General features: G+C 40.7%; 1 protein-coding gene across 6 annotated transcripts in view; it reads left to right on the plus strand.

The window, feature by feature from the left end:
- Positions 1 to 20,819, plus strand: part of LOC100353437 (AGBL carboxypeptidase 4) — a 1,500,799-nt gene that overhangs the window by 19,057 nt on the left and 1,460,923 nt on the right. The window contains exon 1 of one of the 6 annotated variants that reach the window (XM_089300715.1): positions 17,367 to 17,757. The exons of 1 other annotated variant lie outside the window; for it this stretch is intronic. In XM_089300715.1, the coding sequence (XP_089156841.1) occupies positions 17,724 to 17,757 (34 nt within the window). In that variant the 5' untranslated portion in view covers positions 17,367 to 17,723. Of the gene's footprint in view, positions 1 to 17,366; positions 17,758 to 20,819 lie in introns of those variants that run through there. 4 more of the 6 variants (XM_089300716.1, XR_016211041.1, XM_089300714.1 and 1 more) reach the window with 4 other exon arrangements.

Raw genomic sequence — 20,819 nt, forward strand, 5'->3', positions numbered from 1 at the left:
TTATATTTGGAAATATGGCAGTAAATAAGTGAGCAAAAATTAAATAGAACTTATCATTTTAGATAGTAAAGGAAAAAAAGGTGGGTCAGTGTTATTGTAACTGAAGATGGAAGCTATTTTGTTTGAATGGTCAGCGGTTTCTCTGAGGATGTGACATCTGAAGAGAGACCTGAATGAAGTGAGACATCAAGTGATGTCAAGATATGTAGGAAGAGCAGTTCAAGCCTAGGGATCAACAAATGCTGAATGCTGTCAGACAAGAAACAAGCTTGAGGTGTTTGAAAAACAGCAAGGAAGTCCATGTGGCTAGAACATAGAGTGAGAAGAAATGTGGTAAGAGGTGAGAGCAGAAAGATGGGGCCCACCAAGTCTTGTAGATCCTTAAAAGGGCCAGAGAACTTGATGGGATTTGTACCTAGACTTACTGCTATCCAAACTCTATTTCTGGTAATAGTGTACTGTCTATGCATATCACACTTCACAATAGAATGCAGGACATGAAACCTTTAGTGTATTCAAAAACATATAATTAAGATGTAATATTGTTTTATAAAAATTAATCACATTTACTAGTTAGGAAAAACAGTACACAGTTTTAGACCTAGAGTTTGTCAGCAACCTAATTTGTGAGGGTGTAGGTCTGTTACTTTTTTTTTTTTAATTTTATTAATTTATTTTGAAGGTCTGGCTCTCCCACATGGGTGGCAGGGACGTAAATACTTGAACCATCACATGGTGTCTCCAAAATTGGAAGTGGAGCCAGTACTTGAACCAAGCCCTCTAGATGTGGGATAAAGACATCCCAACCAGCATATTTTTTAAAAAAACTTTTATTTAATAAATATAAATTTCAAAAGTACAACTTTTAGATTATAGCGGCTTTCTCCCTCCATAACCTCCCTCCCACCTGCAACCATCCCATCTCCCACTCCCTCTCCCATCCCATTCTTCCTCAAGATTCATTTTCAATTATCTTTATATATAGAAGATCACTTTAGTACATACTAAGTAAAGATTTTAACAGTTTGCATCTACACAGAAACACAAAGTATAAAGTACTGTTATACCGTTAAATCACAAAGTACAATACATTAAGGACAGAGATCCTACATGGGGAGTAAGTGCACAGTGACTTCTGTTGTTGATTTAACAATTGACACTCTTATTTATGCCAATCAGCATCTTAACCACTGTACCAAATGCCTGACTTAGGATACAGATTTTTGTCAGGCTGAACTATTCTTGAAACTTTTATATATATTAAATAAGACAACATGTAAGTTCCAGTTTTATATTACTGATTGTGATACTCAGCTTTCTTTTTGTCTACATTTTGAATAAAAATTGTGGCCTTCTGTTTCAATGCATAACCTTAAGTTTCCAGATAGCTTGACATTTATGTACTTGCTTACACAATTTCAGTTGTTCAGTGACTCTCCTAGACACAATTAACTTTCACATGAATCACTCCTCTTAAAACTAATAGTAGAGACACACCTGTATTTGGAAACACCCTAATATTTGCACTCCAAGAGTAATTCTGAAAATTTAGGTTTCATTATAAATTGTGAATTTCTTCTGAAAGTATTGTCCTGTTTCCACTATGTAACTCTAAAACTAAAAAATCTGTTATTCTTTCTAGCACTGGAAAATGAGGTTCTGCTCAATCTAAATGTCTTTACTCCTTTGAATAAGTTAGCAGCAATTTTATTTGCTACAAATTTTTTTTTTTTTTTGGACAGGCAGAGTGGACAGTGAGAGAGAGAGACAGAGAGAAAAGTCTTCCTTTTTTGCCGTTGGTTCACCCTCCAATGGCCGCTGCGGCCAGTGCGCTGTGGCCTGCGCACCGTGCTGATCTGATGGCAGGAGCTAGGTACTTCTCCCATGGGGTGCAGGGCCCAAGTACTTCGGCCATCCTCCACTGCACTCCCTGGCCACAGCAGAGGGCTGGCCTGGAAGAGGGGCAACTGGGACAGAATCCGGCGCCCGGACTGGGACTAGAACCCGGTGTGCGGGCGCCTCAAGGCGGAGGATTAGCCTAGTGAGCTGCGGCGTCGCCCTTATTTGCTACAATTTTAAGCTTAGTGTGTTTGGATATGTTAGTCCATTGGGGGCCATAGCAAAATGGATATCTCAGAGTCCTTTAGTTCTAAGTCTCTTTTTTAGTTCTTTAATAAGTTTAAACAATCAAAACATAGGATGTCATAACAATAAACTAGATTTCCACTCTCTATATCCTTCAAAATGTCCCAATTGTAAGTACCAATAAAAGGCATGAATATGAAAAAAATTGAAGATCTTGGTCTGTACCCCAATTAAAACAGAGAATTTAAGCGCTCCTGGTTCATACCACATACTGCCTTTCTGAAGAGGTATGAAGCGGGAGGTATATAACCCTCTCTTCTGATGGAAATAAACTATTGAAAACAACTCTCCCCCTTTCTACAGATGCTCCATCTGTAACAAAGTACAATCAGCTTCTCCATGTTTAAATCAAACTTCTCAAATTTCTTCTTGGCAGATGGTTATGTTATATCGGTTCATATGTGCATGCTAATTGGGCAAGACATCTTTTCCTGTAAATATCACAGCCGGAATGTTGACAAAGGTATCATGTGACAGGTACTTGCACACTGTGCCGGTGGGAATATAAAAGGAGAGGTCACTTGGGAGAATTATTTGCCAATATGTTTTAAGATCCTTGAAAAGTTCATCCTCTGGACCCAGGAGGGGGTCAGAGATGATAATAACGTTATATATGTATAAGGATGTTCACTGCAGCATTATTTATAACAGAAAAAAGTAGGGCCATCCTAAATATTTGAGAAGAAGGGAATAGATTAATTAGTTATGCACCCCTAAGATAGGTATTTTACAGCAAAAGGAATAATGTTTCAAAGAGTATGAAATGAAAAAATTCTCATTAATTAATATTAAGAACAAAACTAGGGCATAAACAATACATAGTGCAGTTTTTAAGCATAAATTTATATGTGGGTATGTTGCCTTCTTCACTCTCATTTTAACAGAGTCTCTGGAGACTAGCAGGTCAGTGAGGTCTAATACTTCTGACTTGTCCTGTCCTGTCAGTGATGCCCAGCTAAAGAACCATGAACTCTTTTAAAAATTCTTTATGGATTTATCTCTTAGCTAGGAGTAGAGAAAGAGACTAGGACTCACTCATCTTCAGCAGTGTCTCTCATGGAAAAAGAGAAACTTTTCAGATGGACCTTCAAAATAGGGTGGCCTGTGTGGGAGTTTCCAACCTCGGGGCCTTTATTCCTTCTCTGTTTACTTCCTTTTTCCCATTTAAACCTACCCCCTTCCAAATACCTGGGGTTGGGTTGGGGTCGGTAACCTTTCTTTTCTTAGGTACTCCACTCCTCATCTTAGAAGGAGGGTAATCTGTCTCTCTGGTCTTTTGTGTATATCTGATTTGGGCTAGTTTCCCCTCAGCTCCTACTCATCTGAGTCATTCTTATTCCTAAGAGAAAGGTATGACTGTGAATTTTCTTATTAGTGTACCCAAGTGGTAATCACATATAACCAAGAAGATGGAGTAGAGGGAGGAGAGAGCATTTTTATTTCTTGGAGACACTATTGATCAAGGATAGCTTTTTCCATCTCTGAGCGTGCATTTATCTTGCTCAGTTCAGAACAGTTGCTTCTGGCATTGCTGTGCTGAGAAGCTGATGATGGTGCTCTCCTGAGTCTGGTTTGTATTTCAAATCCACCAAACTAGCTGTCAATGGCTCTCCCTCTTTGCTACCCAGAGAGTGTGTGAGTGCCATTTAAATCCTCGTTGATGGCATGACTTACCATGATTGAGAGGTAGGAGCTAGTAAGAGGACAGGTTTTTCAGTTTAAATTGCTACACTGTCTCTTAAAGCTGTGAGTTCCCTCAAGCCAATGCCAAGTCTGACTCATCCAGATACCACTGTACCCTACCATTATTGATAGAACATTTTTCTCAACAAATTAGGCTGCCTTTAATGTATCAGTGTAATCTGAGAGCTCCAATTGAGAAAGTTTGTGAGGTAATGGAATATATTAATGAAAAGCATGATTTTTGGAATCAAGGCTTGTTTCAAACCTCAACTCTATCACAAACAGCTCTGTTACATTCAGGAAATCTATTTTAACCTTGTTTCCACACTAGCTCAGTTTTCTGGTCAGTTAAATGGGGATAAAGCCAGTCACATACAGCTGCTGTGAAAATGAAATGAGAATATATGTAACAAGGATGGCACATACCAAGCACTTAAAAAATAGGACAATAATTATATTAAATTATAGACGGTCTTGAACTTGACATATTAACTTGAAGAAAAGTGGTTGGGATGGGAGTTTGCTACAAAACTGAAATAACATCTCTTTTGTGGTGCAATGGGTTAAGCCACTGCTTGCAATACTGGCATCCAATATGAGTGCAGGTTTGAGTCTTGGCTTCTTCTTTTCTGATCCAGCTCTCTGCTTATGGCTTGGGAAAGCAGTGGAAGACAGCCCAAGTGCTTGGGCCTCTGTACCTGTGTGCGAGATCTGGAAGAAGCTCTTGGTTCCTGGCTTTGGGTTGGCCCAGTTCCAGCTGTTGTGGCCATTTGGGGAGTGAACCAGCAGATGGAAAATCTTTCTCTTTGTCTCTCCCTCTCTCTATCTGTGACTCTGCCTCTCAAATAAATAAATAAATAAATAAAATCTTTTCAAAAAATCTTAAAAAAAAAAAAAAAGGGACTCCAACCTCATGATCTAACCATCTCCCAAAGGCTCCACCTCCTAATGCCGTCATATTGGGATTAGGGTTTCAACATATGTCTTTTGGGGGTACAAAATGTTTGCGCAAATTTATTTCTATAACATGGAAATAAGTAATTTTCTATGTTTATAAATATTACTGAGCTACCCCTAAATATAGTTAATGTTTGAGAGAAAATTGAGTAAAACCACCTGCTTTATAGTTCACTCTTGCTCCAGAACACTCCAATCCGGCTATTTCAGCTTTTCTTCCATACCTTGTTGGGCCACCAACTTCACATGTATTTACTTTTGAAGCTGGATTTTCTATTATTTAACTAGTTTTTGTATTTGCAACATAATTTTAGTGTTTGGGGTGCTCAACTAAGAGTAGAATTGTCAGGTCATATGACAACAGTATGTGTAACTTTATGAGAAATTAACAAACTTTTTTCCAAAATAACTCCAATTCTATTTTACCAGTAAATATGAGAGTTGTAGTTCTGCATCCTTACTGATATTTTGTATTTTTAGTCTTTAATTCCAACCATTGTAATGTGTGGTAATGCTATAGTGATTTTTACATGTGTTTTTCTGATGAGTAATGGTCCAGAGCATTTTTTAATGTTTGTTGTTCATTTGCATGTCTTCTTATTCAACTCATTTTTCCATAATTGGATTGTTTTTCTTCTTAATACTGGGTTGTCATAGTTCTTTACACATTCTGGATACTAGTTTTTAAATATAAATAAATGTGTATTAGAAATATTTACTCCTAGTCTATCGCTGGTTTCTTAATATTCACTTGTTAAATATTTATTTATTTATTTGAAAGGCAGAATTAGAGAGAGATAGAGGCAGAGAAAGAGAGAGAGAGGGAGATCGTCCATCCACTAGTTCACTCCCAAAATTGCTGCAATAGCTGGAGCTGGGCTGATTCAAAGCCAGGAGCCAGGAGCTTCTTCTGGGTCTCCCACATAGTTTCTGAGGCTCAAGGACTTGGGATATCTTCTGTTTTCCCAGGCCATAGCAGAGAGCTGGATTAGAAGTGGAGCAGCTGGCACTCCAGCCGATGCTCATATGGGTTGCTACACCACAGCACCAACCCCATCTCTTCATATTCTTAACAGTAGCTTTTGAACAGCAGAAGTTTGGCGTCTGATTCATCTATTATTTCTTTAATGTTTCATGCCTTCTGTGTCCTAAGAACTCTTTGCTTAATCAACGTCACAAACATTTTGTGATATTTTCTTCTAGAAATTTTATAGTTTTTGTAATTTTTGTTCTGGTTTAAGACTTAAATCTATTTCAAGTTAATATTTGTATATGATATTGTAGCAGGATTCATGAACAAAGACACCAAGGCCTTTAACAGGAGGTAGTCTTTCATTATTATGCTGGCGTAAGGTCTTGTTGGATTTCTATCCAAAAGCCTGAGCTTGGAACAAAGAGAAGTATTTTCTTTATATATGTTTTTAGCTTCTGTGTTTACCTTATATGGTTACATGCATACATTTGATTGTATATTCTAAGGTTACTTGGCAGCTATAGGAATTTATACAATACAGTGCATAATTACATATTTACTGATGATGTTTCTTTCACGCACATACTGAGCTGTACCATGGCTGGCAAGGGTTAACACCATTGTTCTGCACTAGCAAGTGGAAGCTGAAATGGTTACATATAAGCAGGTGATAACTAAAGTTGAAGCTTTCATAGGCAAGCAGATAATGACCACACTCCATTTTCAGGATAAGTGTCTTTTTCTCTTTCCGACCTTGGAGAGACCTCTTCTACAGTATGTGGTATTGGTCCAAGTTTGTATATATATCCATCTTTCCCCCATTGAACCACCTTAGCATTTTTGTAATAAATTAATTTACCATATGTGTGTGTGTGTGTGTGTGTGTGTGAATGTACAGGATACTATTCTATTCTGTGGTATATATATATATATATATATATTCTGTCTTGATGGCTACAACATTATAATAAGTCTTGAAATAGTCCTTCAAGTTTGTTTATTATTTACAAGTTGTTTTGGCTCTTGCCATTTCTATTTTTATATAAATTTTAGAATCATATTTTCATTTTAATTAAAAATAGTTATTTAATTAGTGGGGTTTTGGTTGACATTTCATTGAATTTATAGATCAGTATTTTTTTTTACCTTTTATTTAATGAATATAAATTTCCAAAGTACGACTTATGGATTACAATGGCTTCCCCCCCATACCGTCCCTCCCACCCGCAACCCTCCCCTTTCCCACTCCCTCTCCCCTTCCATTCACATCAAGATTCATTTTCGATTATCTTAATGTACAGAAAGATCAGTATTTCTAATGAAAAATTCTAATGTGATGATAAAAGTATTCTTTATCTCCTTTGTTCAAAATGGTAGCCACTAGCCACATGTAGCTTTAAGAATTTAGAATTTGGCTGGTGTGTCCAAGGGACAGAAATCTCAATTTACTTTTAATTAAATTAGGTTTAGAAAGCTACATATAGTTAGTGGTTATTTTTTGGGTAGTGCAGCTATAGATAAATTTTTGGAGAAGTGGTTCTCAACAATGTTGAGTTTTCTGATCCAAGAGCATGATATAGATCTTAATTTAAGTCTTAAAATTTCTTTCAAAAACATTTATAGTTTTTAGTATACAAGTCTTCCATATGTTTTGTTAAACTTTATTTTTACACTACTCTAAATGGTACTTTTTAACTTCAATTTTCAGTTATTTTTGCTAGTATATAAAAATGTGATTGATTTGTGTGTATGGACATTGTATCCTGTAATCTTCTAAAACTCACTTATTCTGGTTGCTTTTCTAGATATTCTTTACAGTTTTCTATGTGGATAATTATGTCTTCTGCAAATAAAGACATTTTCATTTCTTCTTTTTTAATCAAAATCTATCTACATTTTATTTTTCCTTACTTTATTCCACTGTCTAGTACCTCCAGTATAATGCTTAAGAAAAATTATGACAATGGGCATTCTTTTCTTCTTCCTAATTTAAAGAAGAGAGCATTGTTTTAATAGCCTCCTATTCATCCCATTAGTAATGAAGGGATTCTTGCCCTAGGGTTCTGGGGCCCACTGAACACATGGTATCTGTCAAGACAATTGAGATGGAAAGAATCATCTACTCAGCCCAGAAGGAGATAACATTGAACACCATATAGGGCCATGCAGGAGTTGTATTTGAGAAGAGTGGGCATTCAGGGACTGTAGGAGGCAGGCGCTGCAGTTCTGAGAGGACTGAATGTTTCCTGTGGTTGGCAAGAAACTGAAACCCACTAATCAGGAAAAATCAGAAATTATACCTGGTCTGTTTGAAGAAGATTGTTTAGCTATACGATCTTATCCGTGGGAGGAAAGTAGGGAGGGAAACTAGAGGATCTTATCCGTGGGAGGAAAATAGGTTGTTAGTAGATATGAAGACAGCATACAATATTAATCTTAGGCCTTACACCATAGGCATTCTGTCATGTATTATTTATAACTTTTTATTTAATTTATGGAAGAGAGAGAGAGAGAGAGAAAGGGAGAGAGAGAGAGGGAGAAGGGGAGAGAGAGAGAGATGGATGTGTCTCCCATCAATTGGTTCTGTCACTGAAAGTCTGCAACATCCAAGGCTAGGCCAGGCTGAAGGCAGGAGTGTGGGGAGCAACCCGGACTGGACTGAGTTACTGGAATTAAGACTTATTTTGTGCATCTGCTCTCCCACAATATGGCGCTGGGAGAGAAGAAAACAGCTTCTACACAGCTGCCTCCAGTTCAGCCAATAAACTGTAGGACTTGCTCCTGATTGGAGAGCAGCGTGCTCGGCGTGTGGGCAGCCGAGTTGGGATTGGTGGAAGAGGACTATAAAGGAGGAGAGAGACGGCATGCACCAGGAACATCTAAGGGGAACATCTAAGGGGAACACCTGTGCAGCCCCTGAGAGAGCCGTCCGGCGGTGTGCCGCTCCCCTGCGGAAGTGGGGAATGTGGCAGGGGGAACCGCCCTTCCACGGAGGTGGAAGGGACAGTAGCCAACCCGGGAAGAACCAGCAGCAAACCCGGGGAGGGCCGAGCAGACGAAAGAACAGCGCAGGGTTTAGTGTCGCTCCTCCACGTAGAGGGGGAGCGACACAGGAGCTTGGAACTCACTCTTTGTCTTTCAGGTGGGTGGCAGGGACCTAACCATTTGAACCATTGTTTGCCATCTCCCAGTGTGCATGTTAGCAGGAAACTGGAATCAGGAGTGTACCCAGGACTTGAACCCAGGCATTCTGCTCTGGGATGCAGGTGTCTCAAGCAGCATCTTAACCACTATGCCAAATGCCTGTCCTTCCCCCATTTATTAAGTAAGATGTTACTTGTTTACTTGTTGAAAATTCTCTGTCATTATATAAATGTCTTCTGTAACCTTGTTTAACAATATTCTTGGCTCTGAAGTCTATTTGTATATTAATCCAGCCTTCTATGCATTGGTGTTTATACTACTGCATCTTCACTCTTTTCCCTTAATTCATATATATACCTTTATCTTTTTAAAAAGACTTTTATTTATTTAAGAAGTAGAGTCACAGACAGAGGCGGAGAGACAGAGAGAAAGGTCTTTCATTTATTGTTCACTCCCCAGATTGCCACAATGGCCAAAACTGGGCCAACTGGAAGCCAGGAGCCAGGAGCTAGGAGCTTCTTCCGGGTTTCCCATGAAGGTGCAGGGGCCCAAGCACTTGGGCCATCTTCCAATGCTTTTCCAGACCATAAGCAGAGAACTGGATCAGAAGAGGAACAGCCGGGACATGAACCGGTGCCCATATGGGATACCAGTACTGCAGGAGGAGGCTTAGCCTACTATGTCACAGTACCGGCCCTTATCTTTATAGTGAGTTTCTTGTATCTAGCACAAAGTTTAAATTAATCCAGCCTTCTTTACATTAGTGTTTGTACTAGTGTGTCATTTCATTATTTTCATTTAACTCATATATGTCTTTTCTTTATAGTGAATTTTTTGTATGTAACACAGAGTTGGATATTACTGTGTCAGTCTCTGCCTTTGAATTGGAGTCTTTAGATCTATGCTGTCCAGTATGGTAGCCACCAGCTACATGTATCTAATGAGCAGTTGAAATATGGCCAGTTCAGATTGAAATGTGCAATAAGTGTAGAATATGAGATTCAAAGACTTAGTATAAAAAAGAATACAAAATATTTCATTATAATTTTTATCCTAATTGCACCTTGATAGTATTTTGGATAAATAGGGTTAGATACAAAATATTAAAAGTAATTCCACTGGTTTCATTTATTTTTAAAATTAGTCACTAGAAAATTAAAAAAATTATGCAATGGCTTGCATTATAGTTCATATTATATATATATATTTTTTTTATCTTTTATTTAATGAATATAAATTTCCAAAGTACGACTCATGGGTTACAATGGCTTTCCCCCCCATACCGTCCCTCCCACCCACAACCCTCCCCTTTCCCACTCCCTCTCCCCTTCCATTCACATCAAGATTCATTTTCGATTATCTTAATATACAGAAGATCAGCTTAGTATACCTTAAGTAAGGATTTCAACAGTTTGTTCCCACACAGAGACATAAAGTGAAAAATAATAGATGATTTTTTTTTAAATGATGATGAAATCAGATCAGACCTATTGTCATGTTTAATCCCAGTGAGAGTCAAGTTGGGAATTGATAATTTCTTTTTTTTTTTTTTTTACAGAAGATCAGTTTAGTGTACATTAAGTAAAGATTTCAATCGTTTGCACCCCCATAGAAACACAAAGTGAAATATACTGTTTGAGTACTCATTATAGCATTAAGCCTCAGTGTATAGCACATTAAGGACAGAGATCCTACATGAGGAGTAAGTGCACAGTGACTCCTGTTGTTGACTTTACAAATTGACACTCCTGTTTATGGCATCAATAATCTCCCTATGCACCAGTCATGAGTTTCCAAGACTATGGAAGCCCCTTGAGTTCTCCGACTCTTATCTTGTTTAGACAAGGTCATAGTCAAAGTGGAGGTTCTCTCCTCCCTTCAGAGAAAGGCACCTCCCTCTTTGAAGACCTGTTCTTTCCACTGGGATCTCACTCACAGAGATCTTTTTGCCAGAGTGTCTTGGCTTTCCATGCCTGAAATACTCTCATGGGCTTTTCAGCCAGATCCGAGTGCCTTTAGGGCTGATTCTGAGGCCAGAGTGCTATTTAGGACATCCGCCATTCTATGAGTCTGCTGAGTATCTCACTTCCCATGTTGGATCACTCTCCCCTTTATTTATTCTATCGGTTAGTGTTAGCAGATACTAGACTTGTTTATGTGCTCCCTTTGACTCTTAGTCCTTTCATTATGATCAATTGTGAACTGAAATTGATCACTTGGAATAGTGAGATGGCATTGGCACATACCACCTTGATATTATATTTTTTGACATCACTGATAAATACCACTTACATTGACTGTAATTGTTGATTTGACTGGGTTTAAATTATCACCTTGCTATTGTTTTAGATTTGTTAAATTTTTCTTATTTTTTTTTTTAATTTGAGGTAGAGTTATAGACAGTGAGAGAGAGAGAGAGACAAAGAGAAAGGTCTTCCTTCCGTTGGTTCACTCCCCAAATAGCCACTATGGCTGGCACTGCACCGATCTGAAGCCAGGAGCCAGGTACTTCTTCCTGGTCTCCCATGCAGGTGCAGGGGCCCAAGCACTTCGGCCATCCTCCACTGCCCTCTTGGGCCACAGCAGAGAGATCTGGACTGGAAGAGGAGCAACCGGAACTAGAACCTGGAGCCCATATGGGATGCTGGCACCACAGGTGGAGGATTAACCAAGTGAGCCATTGTGCTGGCCCCATATTTGTTAAATATTTCTGAAGAACTTAATAGAAGACTTAGCCAAATGGTAAAATATATCATGTCCTTGGGAAGGAGGATTTAATATCATAGAGATGTCATTTCTCCTGAAATTTACCATAATTCTAATAAAAATTCCAGCAGGATTATTACCTCTTTTTGTGTAACGAGTCAAGCTGATTTTAAATTTTATATGGAAGGAGCAAACCAAGAATAGCTTGTTTAAAAAATATAGAATAATCAATGTGTCTATAGAATGTAAATAATGGATATGGTATGATAAAGTAGGTGTGACCACATGAAAAAATGAGAATGAACCTTGGAATGAAATTTATTTACTTATAGGTCCCAGTGAGGGACTCTGCATGCCATACAGAGTTGTAGGGGAAACACCAGGTTTTGGTAAGGTGGTAGAAGACAAGAATGAAGAGAAATTTTAGATAAAGACCTTTTTACGATTTCTGTAAGAAGGGTAAGGCAAAGCAGAGTAAACAGCTTAAGATGACTAATTTGAGTAATTGTGGTGGCTTTGGCTATAGGAGTGGTCTCTGGTTGGTTGGTACCTGACCCTTGGATGATTCAGGCCAGAGGAAATACTCTTGTTGGTTTCATGTGTGAAAATTTGATGAGGAGGTGGTAGGGCCTATGGACTCAGGATTGGCTGGTTTGCATATGAAATATGCATTCTCAGTGGTGAAACTATTTGCCATTTCTGAGTTGTCTAGCCCTAGGAGGGAATGTCTCTTTAATATCCGCAAACTTTCTAAGATGTCAAATCATCATAAAATAAAAAAAAAAATTAATCCAAACTGGGACTGGTCCTACTATATACTATTAAATGCTATAGTACTTTAAGGCCGGCGCGGTGGCTCAATAGGCTAATCCTCCACCTTGCGGCGCCGGCACACCGGGTTCTAGTCCCGGTTGGGGTGCCGGATTCTGTCCCGGTTGCCCCTCTTCCAGGCCAGCTCTCTGCTATGGCCAGGGAGTGCAGTGGAGGATGGCCCAGGTGCTTGGGCCCTGCACCCCATGGGAGACCAGGAAAAGCACCTGGATCCTGGCTCCTGCCATCGGATCAGCGCGGTGCGCCGGCTGCAGCGGCGGCCATTGGAGGGTGAACCAACGGCAAAAGGAAGACCTTTCTCTCTGTCTCTCTCTCTCACTGTCCACTCTGCCTGTCAAAAAAAAAAAAAATGCTATAGTACTTTAACAAGCACAGGCTGATAGTAGTGCATGAATTTATGGATTTAGTAATGGAATGGAATGGAGAACCCAGGAATCAACAATTAACAACTACCAAGATTAATTGTATTATAAAGGTGACACCAAAAATCATGGGAAGAAAATGTGTTGCCTATTGAATAACTATTGTTTGGGCAACAGAATAACTATACAGAAAAAGTAAAGTTGGATACATATTTTCTATTTTTCAACAACATAAATTAAATATGGATCAAATATATAAATATAAAATATGAAACCCTTGGAGATTAAGAAGAAATCCTCAATCCTTTTGTAGCCTTGAGATAGGACAGTATATGCCTGGGGCTTTAGGGTCCAGGGCAAGCAGATCCAGATTCTGACAGGTCAGAGAACAAATTGGAGTCATTTGTGGGTTTATATCTCCTTTACTCACGGTGTCGGAGAGTAAAGGAGCCGCTTGCCCCCAACAGCGGTGGGGCCACATGGCAGCAGTCAGACACACATACAGAGAGATCTACACACATCCATACATAGTCACATACAACTATACATTCACACATCCACAAAAAGCCACATCTAGCCATGTTCTCCAGTTGCTTATATGGGTTTACAGACAAAAGTGGCCCAGAGCCAAACCATTATATAACAGGGCTGCAGGCAGCTAGCCAAGCAGGTGGATCTGTCGGTTACCATGACACCGGGTACCATACAGAGACAGAGATATGGGAGCAAGGGCAAAAGATGTAGGAACTTGATAATATCACCTTCCCAAGTTCATCTCTCCAACAGGCGGTTTTTTGTTTTTTAAACTAAACTTAGGGGCAGTTATTTAGCATGGTAGTTAAGATGTTCATTAAGATGTTTTGCATTCCATACCTGAGTACCTGAGTTTTAATTACCAGATGTGGCTCCTGACTCCATCTTCCTGCTAATGCTGATCTTGGGAGGCAGGATGATGACTCAGTTAATTTGATTCCTGCCACCCATGTGGGAGACCCGGACTGAGTTCCTGGTTCCCCACATCAGAAAGTCCCTGCCTTGACTGTCCCTGGCACTGGGGGAAGGAACCAGTGGATTGGAGCTCTCTCTGTGGGTCTGTCTCTGTCTCTCACATAAAATATATAAAAATTAAAATAAACAAACAAAACCCAGCTAATCTTAGAAGCCAAATGAGAGTAGTCTGATAACATTTGTAGGTGGCCAAGCCATCATTAGTAAAGTAGAAAATACAAATGACAAATTGGATTGAAAAGTATCTTCCTGGGGCCAGCACTGTGGTGTAGTGGGTAAAGCTGCCTCCTACAATGCTGGCATCCCACATGGGTGCTGGTTCTAGTCCCGGCTGCTCCACTTCCAATTCAGCTTTCTGGTATGGCCTAGGAAAGCAGTAGAAGATGACCCAAGTCCTTGGGCCCCTGCCCCCTCATGGGAAGACCCAGAGGAAGCTCTTGGCTCCTGGCTTCGGATAGGTGCAGCTCCAGCCATTGCAGCCAATGGGAGTGAACTAGCAAATGGAAGACTTTCTCTTCTTCTGCCGCTCCTCTCTCTGTGTAACTCTGACTTTCAAATAAATAAATTAAGGGAAAAAGGAAAAAGAAAAATGTCTTCCTTATCTTCTCTCCATTCATCTGGCTGGTCCCCCTCATCCCTGAATATCTTAAAGGTTATTTCCTCCACTTAGCATTTCCAGGTACTCACCAAGTTCATTCCTCTTCGGTGCTTTACACTTCCTGAGTGTGCCTGTGTCCCTGCTTTCACCATATGTTTGGAAATTAATTGTAAACTGGATTTATGTATGTTAATCTTTTCTTCCCAGTTAATTATTAAACTTCAAAGACATGGTATCTTTGTTTAAATTTCATGAGATAACATAGGTGAATTTCTTAGCATCTTTCCTGACTTCTCTCAGTCTGCTACTTTGTGACTTTGTGTAAGTGCCTTGAACTCTTTGAGTCTCGATTTTCTCTCCTATAGAAGAGGATGATATTATTATGAATTTTATAATGTTGCTTTGAGAATTAAATGAGTTTGTGCATATAAAAATGTGATTATAACTTGAATATTTGATTCATTCTACATTACATCTTAGTAGCCAGGCACACCAAAGGTGTCATTTTAATCAATGTTTACATAAAGATGTGCTTTGTTTGAAGCAAGACTTGCTGACTCTGTGGTGGGTAGGTGTTGTCTATGGATACAGAGGACAGGGAGGTCTCTGGAGGAAGACAGACCTCCCAGAGACACCTTGAATGGTAGCTTGGGGAAGCGAATTCCTGGGAGCCCACATGGTGGGCATTTCTAACCTATTCTTCAGGCTTTTCTGTTTCACACAAAAAGAGGAAGTCTCTGAGGACTCCAGCAGGAGAAGACTCTATGCTCACCTCCTGCACCGCACTGCTTCCTGATAAGTAGCTGACACACAGGCATTCCATCTCCATTGTCTGTCATCTGTCTACAACTCTGCATAACAGAACTTTGTACAGTGATGGAACTGTTCTAAACATATGCTATCCAGTGTGGTAGCCACGAGGCTATTGAGCATTTGAAATGTGGTTAGTTTGACTAAATAACTGAATTCTCAAGTTTATTTAAAATTGAAATTGAACAGTGCAGTTCTATACAGTGTTTCATTCCCCTCTTTATGTTCAGCATTTGCACAGAGACTGGCTCAGAAAAAGTATCAAGGAATATTTAAGTGATTATCTTAAATCACCTTGGGCCCTTTTATGTATTGAATTTATTCTTGTAAAATGCCTTTTCATCCATCACCCCATTTGTGACTTACAGAAAACTTTGTGATACACAGGGCCTTTGCCTTAGTTTGTTGCAAAAGGAAACTGAGGCTTCACAAGTTTGAGTGATTTTCTCAGGCTAGAAAAAGGTCAACTCTTAGCAGAACCCTCAATTTTCCTCTTTTTTCTTTCATTTTCCCATATCTAATGAAGCTGCTTTGTCCTCTTTATCCCTTAGTGACCCTGCCACACCGAAATTCCCACAGTCTTCACAAACTTTAGCTGTCATTAGGATTGTGGGAAGCTTGTGCATATTCATCCTGCTGGTTTGGTGGACATGCTTATGAATTTTAAACTGCTCAAATGTGAGGGGTATTTCTGATGGCTATTTTCATGCTGTTGTGGTGCTCACATCTTATTTCTGGTATCAGTGTAGGGGAGTGGACAGTTCCATGCATGTTGCTAGTATCTCACCTCAAAGATTTTCTGGTCCCTTTATGTTTTTCTGCCCCAAGACCTTTTATTAAACCTTAAAAGTCTGCTCAGGCCTGAGCGAGCATAACCAGGAAATGTGACAGTTCAAGTTAGGGGATGGAGAGTAACTCTTGACCAGTGGGAATGGAAACTAGGAAATAAATGTCCCAGTCTACATTTTTTCAGTGAGTCAATGGCTGAGGCACATCTTCAGAAGTCTCCAGTGAGGTTAAGCACAGTTGTCTACTACAGCAGTTAGCTCAATAGCACACTTTTCTCGGCTTGTTGCACCTTGCCCTCTTTCACTCTCTCGACCTTCCTCTGTATCCACTCAGAGTAGCAGCACCCAAAGTCCTTGCCTCAGGCTCTGCTTTTGGGGAACCCAAATGAAGACACTAGCGAATCATACAGAAACCTCCTTAGAGGCGGTGCTCTCTTTTGTGTGGTTCATGGTCAACCCTAGTGACTGACTTCTTGCAGTTTCCTGTGATCACCCACACTTCTGTTCCTGGTCTCATGCACACTTTGCACATCTTTTGCCTGGCTGGCTTCCATTTATTCAAGGTTCAGCTAGGGTAATCCACCTGTCTGTGGGGTTCACTGATTATCCCTCCCCACCTCCAATTTAGAATTCCAGCACTGCATCCAGTCCAATAAACATAGTTAAGCTCTATCAAAGCTATTATCTTTTTGCTTCTTTCTGTGAGCTTCTTGAGGAGAGGTCTACGTAGCAAAGTACAAATTTAAGTGCTCAATAAAACTGGTAGGAATGTGCAGGACTGAAGTTAAGGTATCATTTTTCATCCAGCAAAGATTTACTGAGAAGCTATCGTGTGTCATTCATCATGCTGTACTATGCAGTAAACAAAGATGAAGGGACCCACCCCAGCTCAGGGTCAAGTAAGGAAGAGAGCACTGTGGGAGAAAGGAAACGCATGCATAACGGACTGTGGGAGGACAGGGTTGGTAAGGGAAGGATAATGTTCCAGTTTAGCCTTCCGAGATGGGAGATGGTGAGCTTCACTGACAAAGGTGGAAAAGGGCGTTCCAGGCATACCCAGGAATGTGTACATTAGCAAAAGAAAAGTCTTTACTAGAGTTGGATGCTGGAGTGGTTGCAGTGGGGCGAGACAGAACCCTTTGGGCCTCTGGGCGTTTGGGCTGGGGTGGGCACACGGCTAGTTCTCAGCGCATTTAAGTTGAAGTCCTAAGTCGCCTAGCATCTCCACGCCGGCCAGGCACGCCGAGGAAGAAGAGCTGGCAAATCATGACACTTGCTCCAAGTCCCCAGAGTTGAGCACCGACCAGAGAAACGCCAGCTCAGCCGGGATCGGTCATCTTCACAGTGAACCCCATCTGGGGCAGGAAAGTGCCATCCGACACACCTGGCCCTGGAATCGCGGAAGCGGCTGAGCATGCTCAGTTGCCGGCACCCTGTGGGCCGGTGGCAGAGAAGCGGCGCAGCGAGCCCCAGCCCCGCGGCGCGAACCCCTTCCCTGGCCGGGCGCCGCGGGGCGGGGCTTCAGACGCACGCTCCCAGCCGGCCCGCCCCTCCGCCCCCCGCCACGCGCCGGCCGCCAGCGTGCCCGCCGCCCGTTGCCCCGGCAACCGTCGTGCCGCGTCTTCAGGAGGGATCCGTAAGCCGGCTGATCCCACCACCCGCTCCACCACACTGCCCCGCGGTTTTCGTGAGATCTCAGGGACGGAGGGACAGTAAAAATGGCGGAGCGGAGCCAGACGGCGCCTGAGGCAGGTCTGTGGGGGCGGTCTGTTGGGGGAAGGCTGAGGCGGCACGCCTGTCCTGGGCCTGAGGTGACAGGCAACTCGGGCATGGCCCTACTCCAGAGGAAGAGCCTCGGCGTGCCGGGGCTAGGACCTCGGAGTCAAGGGAAGTGTGTACCCCTCCGAGTGACTGACAGGGGCCTAGAAGACCTGGTTGCAGAGGGGTGTGTGGGCAGTGTGCACACTCTTGAGTGGACATGGGCCAGGAAAGGACCGAGACGCCAGGGAAAGCACAGGACCCTGATCTCAGGAGCACCTGTGGTGGGTGCTAAGCCCAAGGGTAGTCTGCGTCATGGAGCGCCTGCGGGAGCATGGGAGGGATTCCTAAAGGGGCACGATTTGTTGGGGGCGGGGCGAGGAGGAGCCTCTGGTTCTTGGAGAGGCAGGTGTGTTACATTGGTATCAGTGCCATGGAAGAGGGCTTTCACACAGAGTGTGTTTTGTAAAGTGTAATGTCCTCAGGGTCACTTTCTGTCACAGAGAAAGTTTACAAATCCTTGATGAATCCTAAAAAACACAGCAGGCTTGAGGGGAAGGACCCTCAAATCCCCAGTCCTTGAGGAGCCTATCAAAGGAGTCCAGGACCTGACTGTCTTAGAGTATTTGGGATCAATGATCTTGAAGGTCATTCAAAATCACAAAAGAGTGCATGTCCACGTCTCTGTGGGGGGAAGATAGTCTTTAGGGAGGCTGAGAGGAAAGAAGATCCCGGGCCCTATTCCCTTATGGTTATGGCTAGGTTTAGAGTATCCTACGGGCTCATAGAAGAAGGCAGGGGTTTGTACAGCACTGTGTATGAAGGAAGGAGTTTGTTCCTAACAAGCACTGAGGACTGAAAAACTGGAGCTTCAATACAAAGGATGATATCCATGCGTGTGCAGAAAATCAGTGGCTTTAGAGATATTTATGGTATTGGTTACCTTGTATATGAGTCTTGATTGGGTATTGTGATTACAAGAGCAACCCACTTAAATTACTCTAGCCCCGGTTTCGTGTGTGTCTGAGTGTGTGAATGTATGTGTGTGTGTAGGGGATGGGTGGGTGGGAGGGTTTGGTAAGGCAATAGGGACCAGAACTGGAAGCTATATGAAGTCATCAGGAATGGTTCAAGGTTTGATGGTTTCTCGTTCTTTCTGTGTTTCTTCTACCAGGTAGTTCCTTTACGCATTTTATAGTTTTGTCTCCCTCATAACTTGAATATGTCCATTCCTTTGTCTATTTCTTCACTCAAGGAATTTTTATCAAATGCTTACTTTGTGCCAGGAGCAAGTTATACCCTGGAAACTCTATGCTTGCTCTTCTTTCCCCAAGCATTTTACTGCATTTGAACATACTATTTAACTACTTGTATTGCTTAGTGTCTGTCCCCTTTCACCAAAAGGTAAGTTCCACAAAACATTTGTTTTTATCAATTCCACATATCTAGTACTGTAACATAGATAGATAGATAGATAATGTTCTCAGTAAATATTTGTTAAATGAATAACCTAAATGACCTATATTATCTGGAAGTTATATTTTAGCTGAAATATGATGGAGATTAGACAAATGAAGAGAAAGACAGATAGTGGTGTAAGCAGAGGGAAAAACGTGGGAAGATTCTAAGGCACGTGGAAACATGATTTTGTATGTTTAAGGAACTGAAATGAGACAAATATGGGGTGTGTGTGTGTGTGTGTGTGTGTGGCAATGGGAGGAGAGAAGAGGTGAGCTGAAGCCAGATCTTACAGGACTTTGTAGACTATAGTATGAATTTTGGTAAAAAAAAAAATGAGAATGACGAAAGTCTTTGAGGGATCTAGAGTTGGGAGTATGACATGATGAGAATCATTAAAAAATAATTCTGGCTGCAAAGCAGAGAGTATGGAGGTTATAGGAGTGGATCTAGGCAGATTTGTTAGAAGGTAGCAGTGAAGATGAAGAGAAGGAGTTGAGAAATATTTAGGATATAAAAGTTATAAGCCTTTGAGGATGAGGAAGAAGGAGGTATCAAAGACTACTTCTCATTTTCTAAGTTAGAAAACAACTAAATAGTTGTTGCCATTATTGAGATGGAAGCATTGGAATTGGTCTTGACTAGGTTTGAGAGGGATGATCATTAGTTTTGATTTGATAAATGGAGTTTGAGTTATCTTTCAGATATCCAAATAAGTGGGGAGATTGCCAAGACAGTTACATTTACAAGGAAATTGCTAAGACAGTTACATTTACAAGGAAAGTTTGAACTGGCTTAGAGGTAATTACTGAAGCCATGGATGCCAGTGAAAATGTCTAGTTATAGAGGCCTGGGATGAAGTATTGAGTAGCTGCAGTATTTCATTGCCTTCTATAGAGACTCAAAAGGTACAATCAGAGAATTAGAGTATAACCAAAAGATAAATGGAATACTCTCTAGACTGAATGTTGCCAAGTAATACAAAATGAAGAATGAAAAATAAGATTTAGAAACAAAGAGACCATGCTAATCTTTGGGGAAGAAAATTGTTGATGGTAAAAAAAAAAAAACAGGTCAATTTGATTTTGAATCAATATTAACTAGCTCAATCTTTGTTTCTTAATTCAGATTTCCTAAAGAGGAATTTTACTAACACTCTATATTTTAATACTAGATCACAGTCCAGTATTAGAATTCACTGTTTTTGATTGGATATCCAGCCATTGTTGGCTGAAGCAACCTAGTACAATATGTGGCCATGTGGTGATTTCTCACCTCAATAGTAATAGCTAACAGTTATGGAATGTTTATTTTGTGACATGCATGTTCTTAGTGCTTTATACGGTTTTATCTTGTATGTGGAGAAATTTTGACAAAGAGAAGTTGAACAACTTGCTCATAATTTGCAAAAGATTAATATAAAATTTTAGTTTTCCAGGTTATTTTATTATTTGGCCATTTATATTACAACATACCATATATTGAAGAAATCATAACCATAATGAAAATTCTTGCCCTACAGAAACTATTCTAAGCTAAGCATATTTTAGTAAGGATGTAGAAAGAACTGGAGCTCCAATCCTTGTGTAAATCCTATT

Source organism: Oryctolagus cuniculus, chromosome 7 (genome assembly GCF_051225735.1).
Source record: "Oryctolagus cuniculus isolate XC-2025 breed Fujian yellow rabbit chromosome 7, ASM5122573v1, whole genome shotgun sequence".
NCBI classification, from domain to species: domain Eukaryota; kingdom Metazoa; phylum Chordata; class Mammalia; order Lagomorpha; family Leporidae; genus Oryctolagus; species Oryctolagus cuniculus.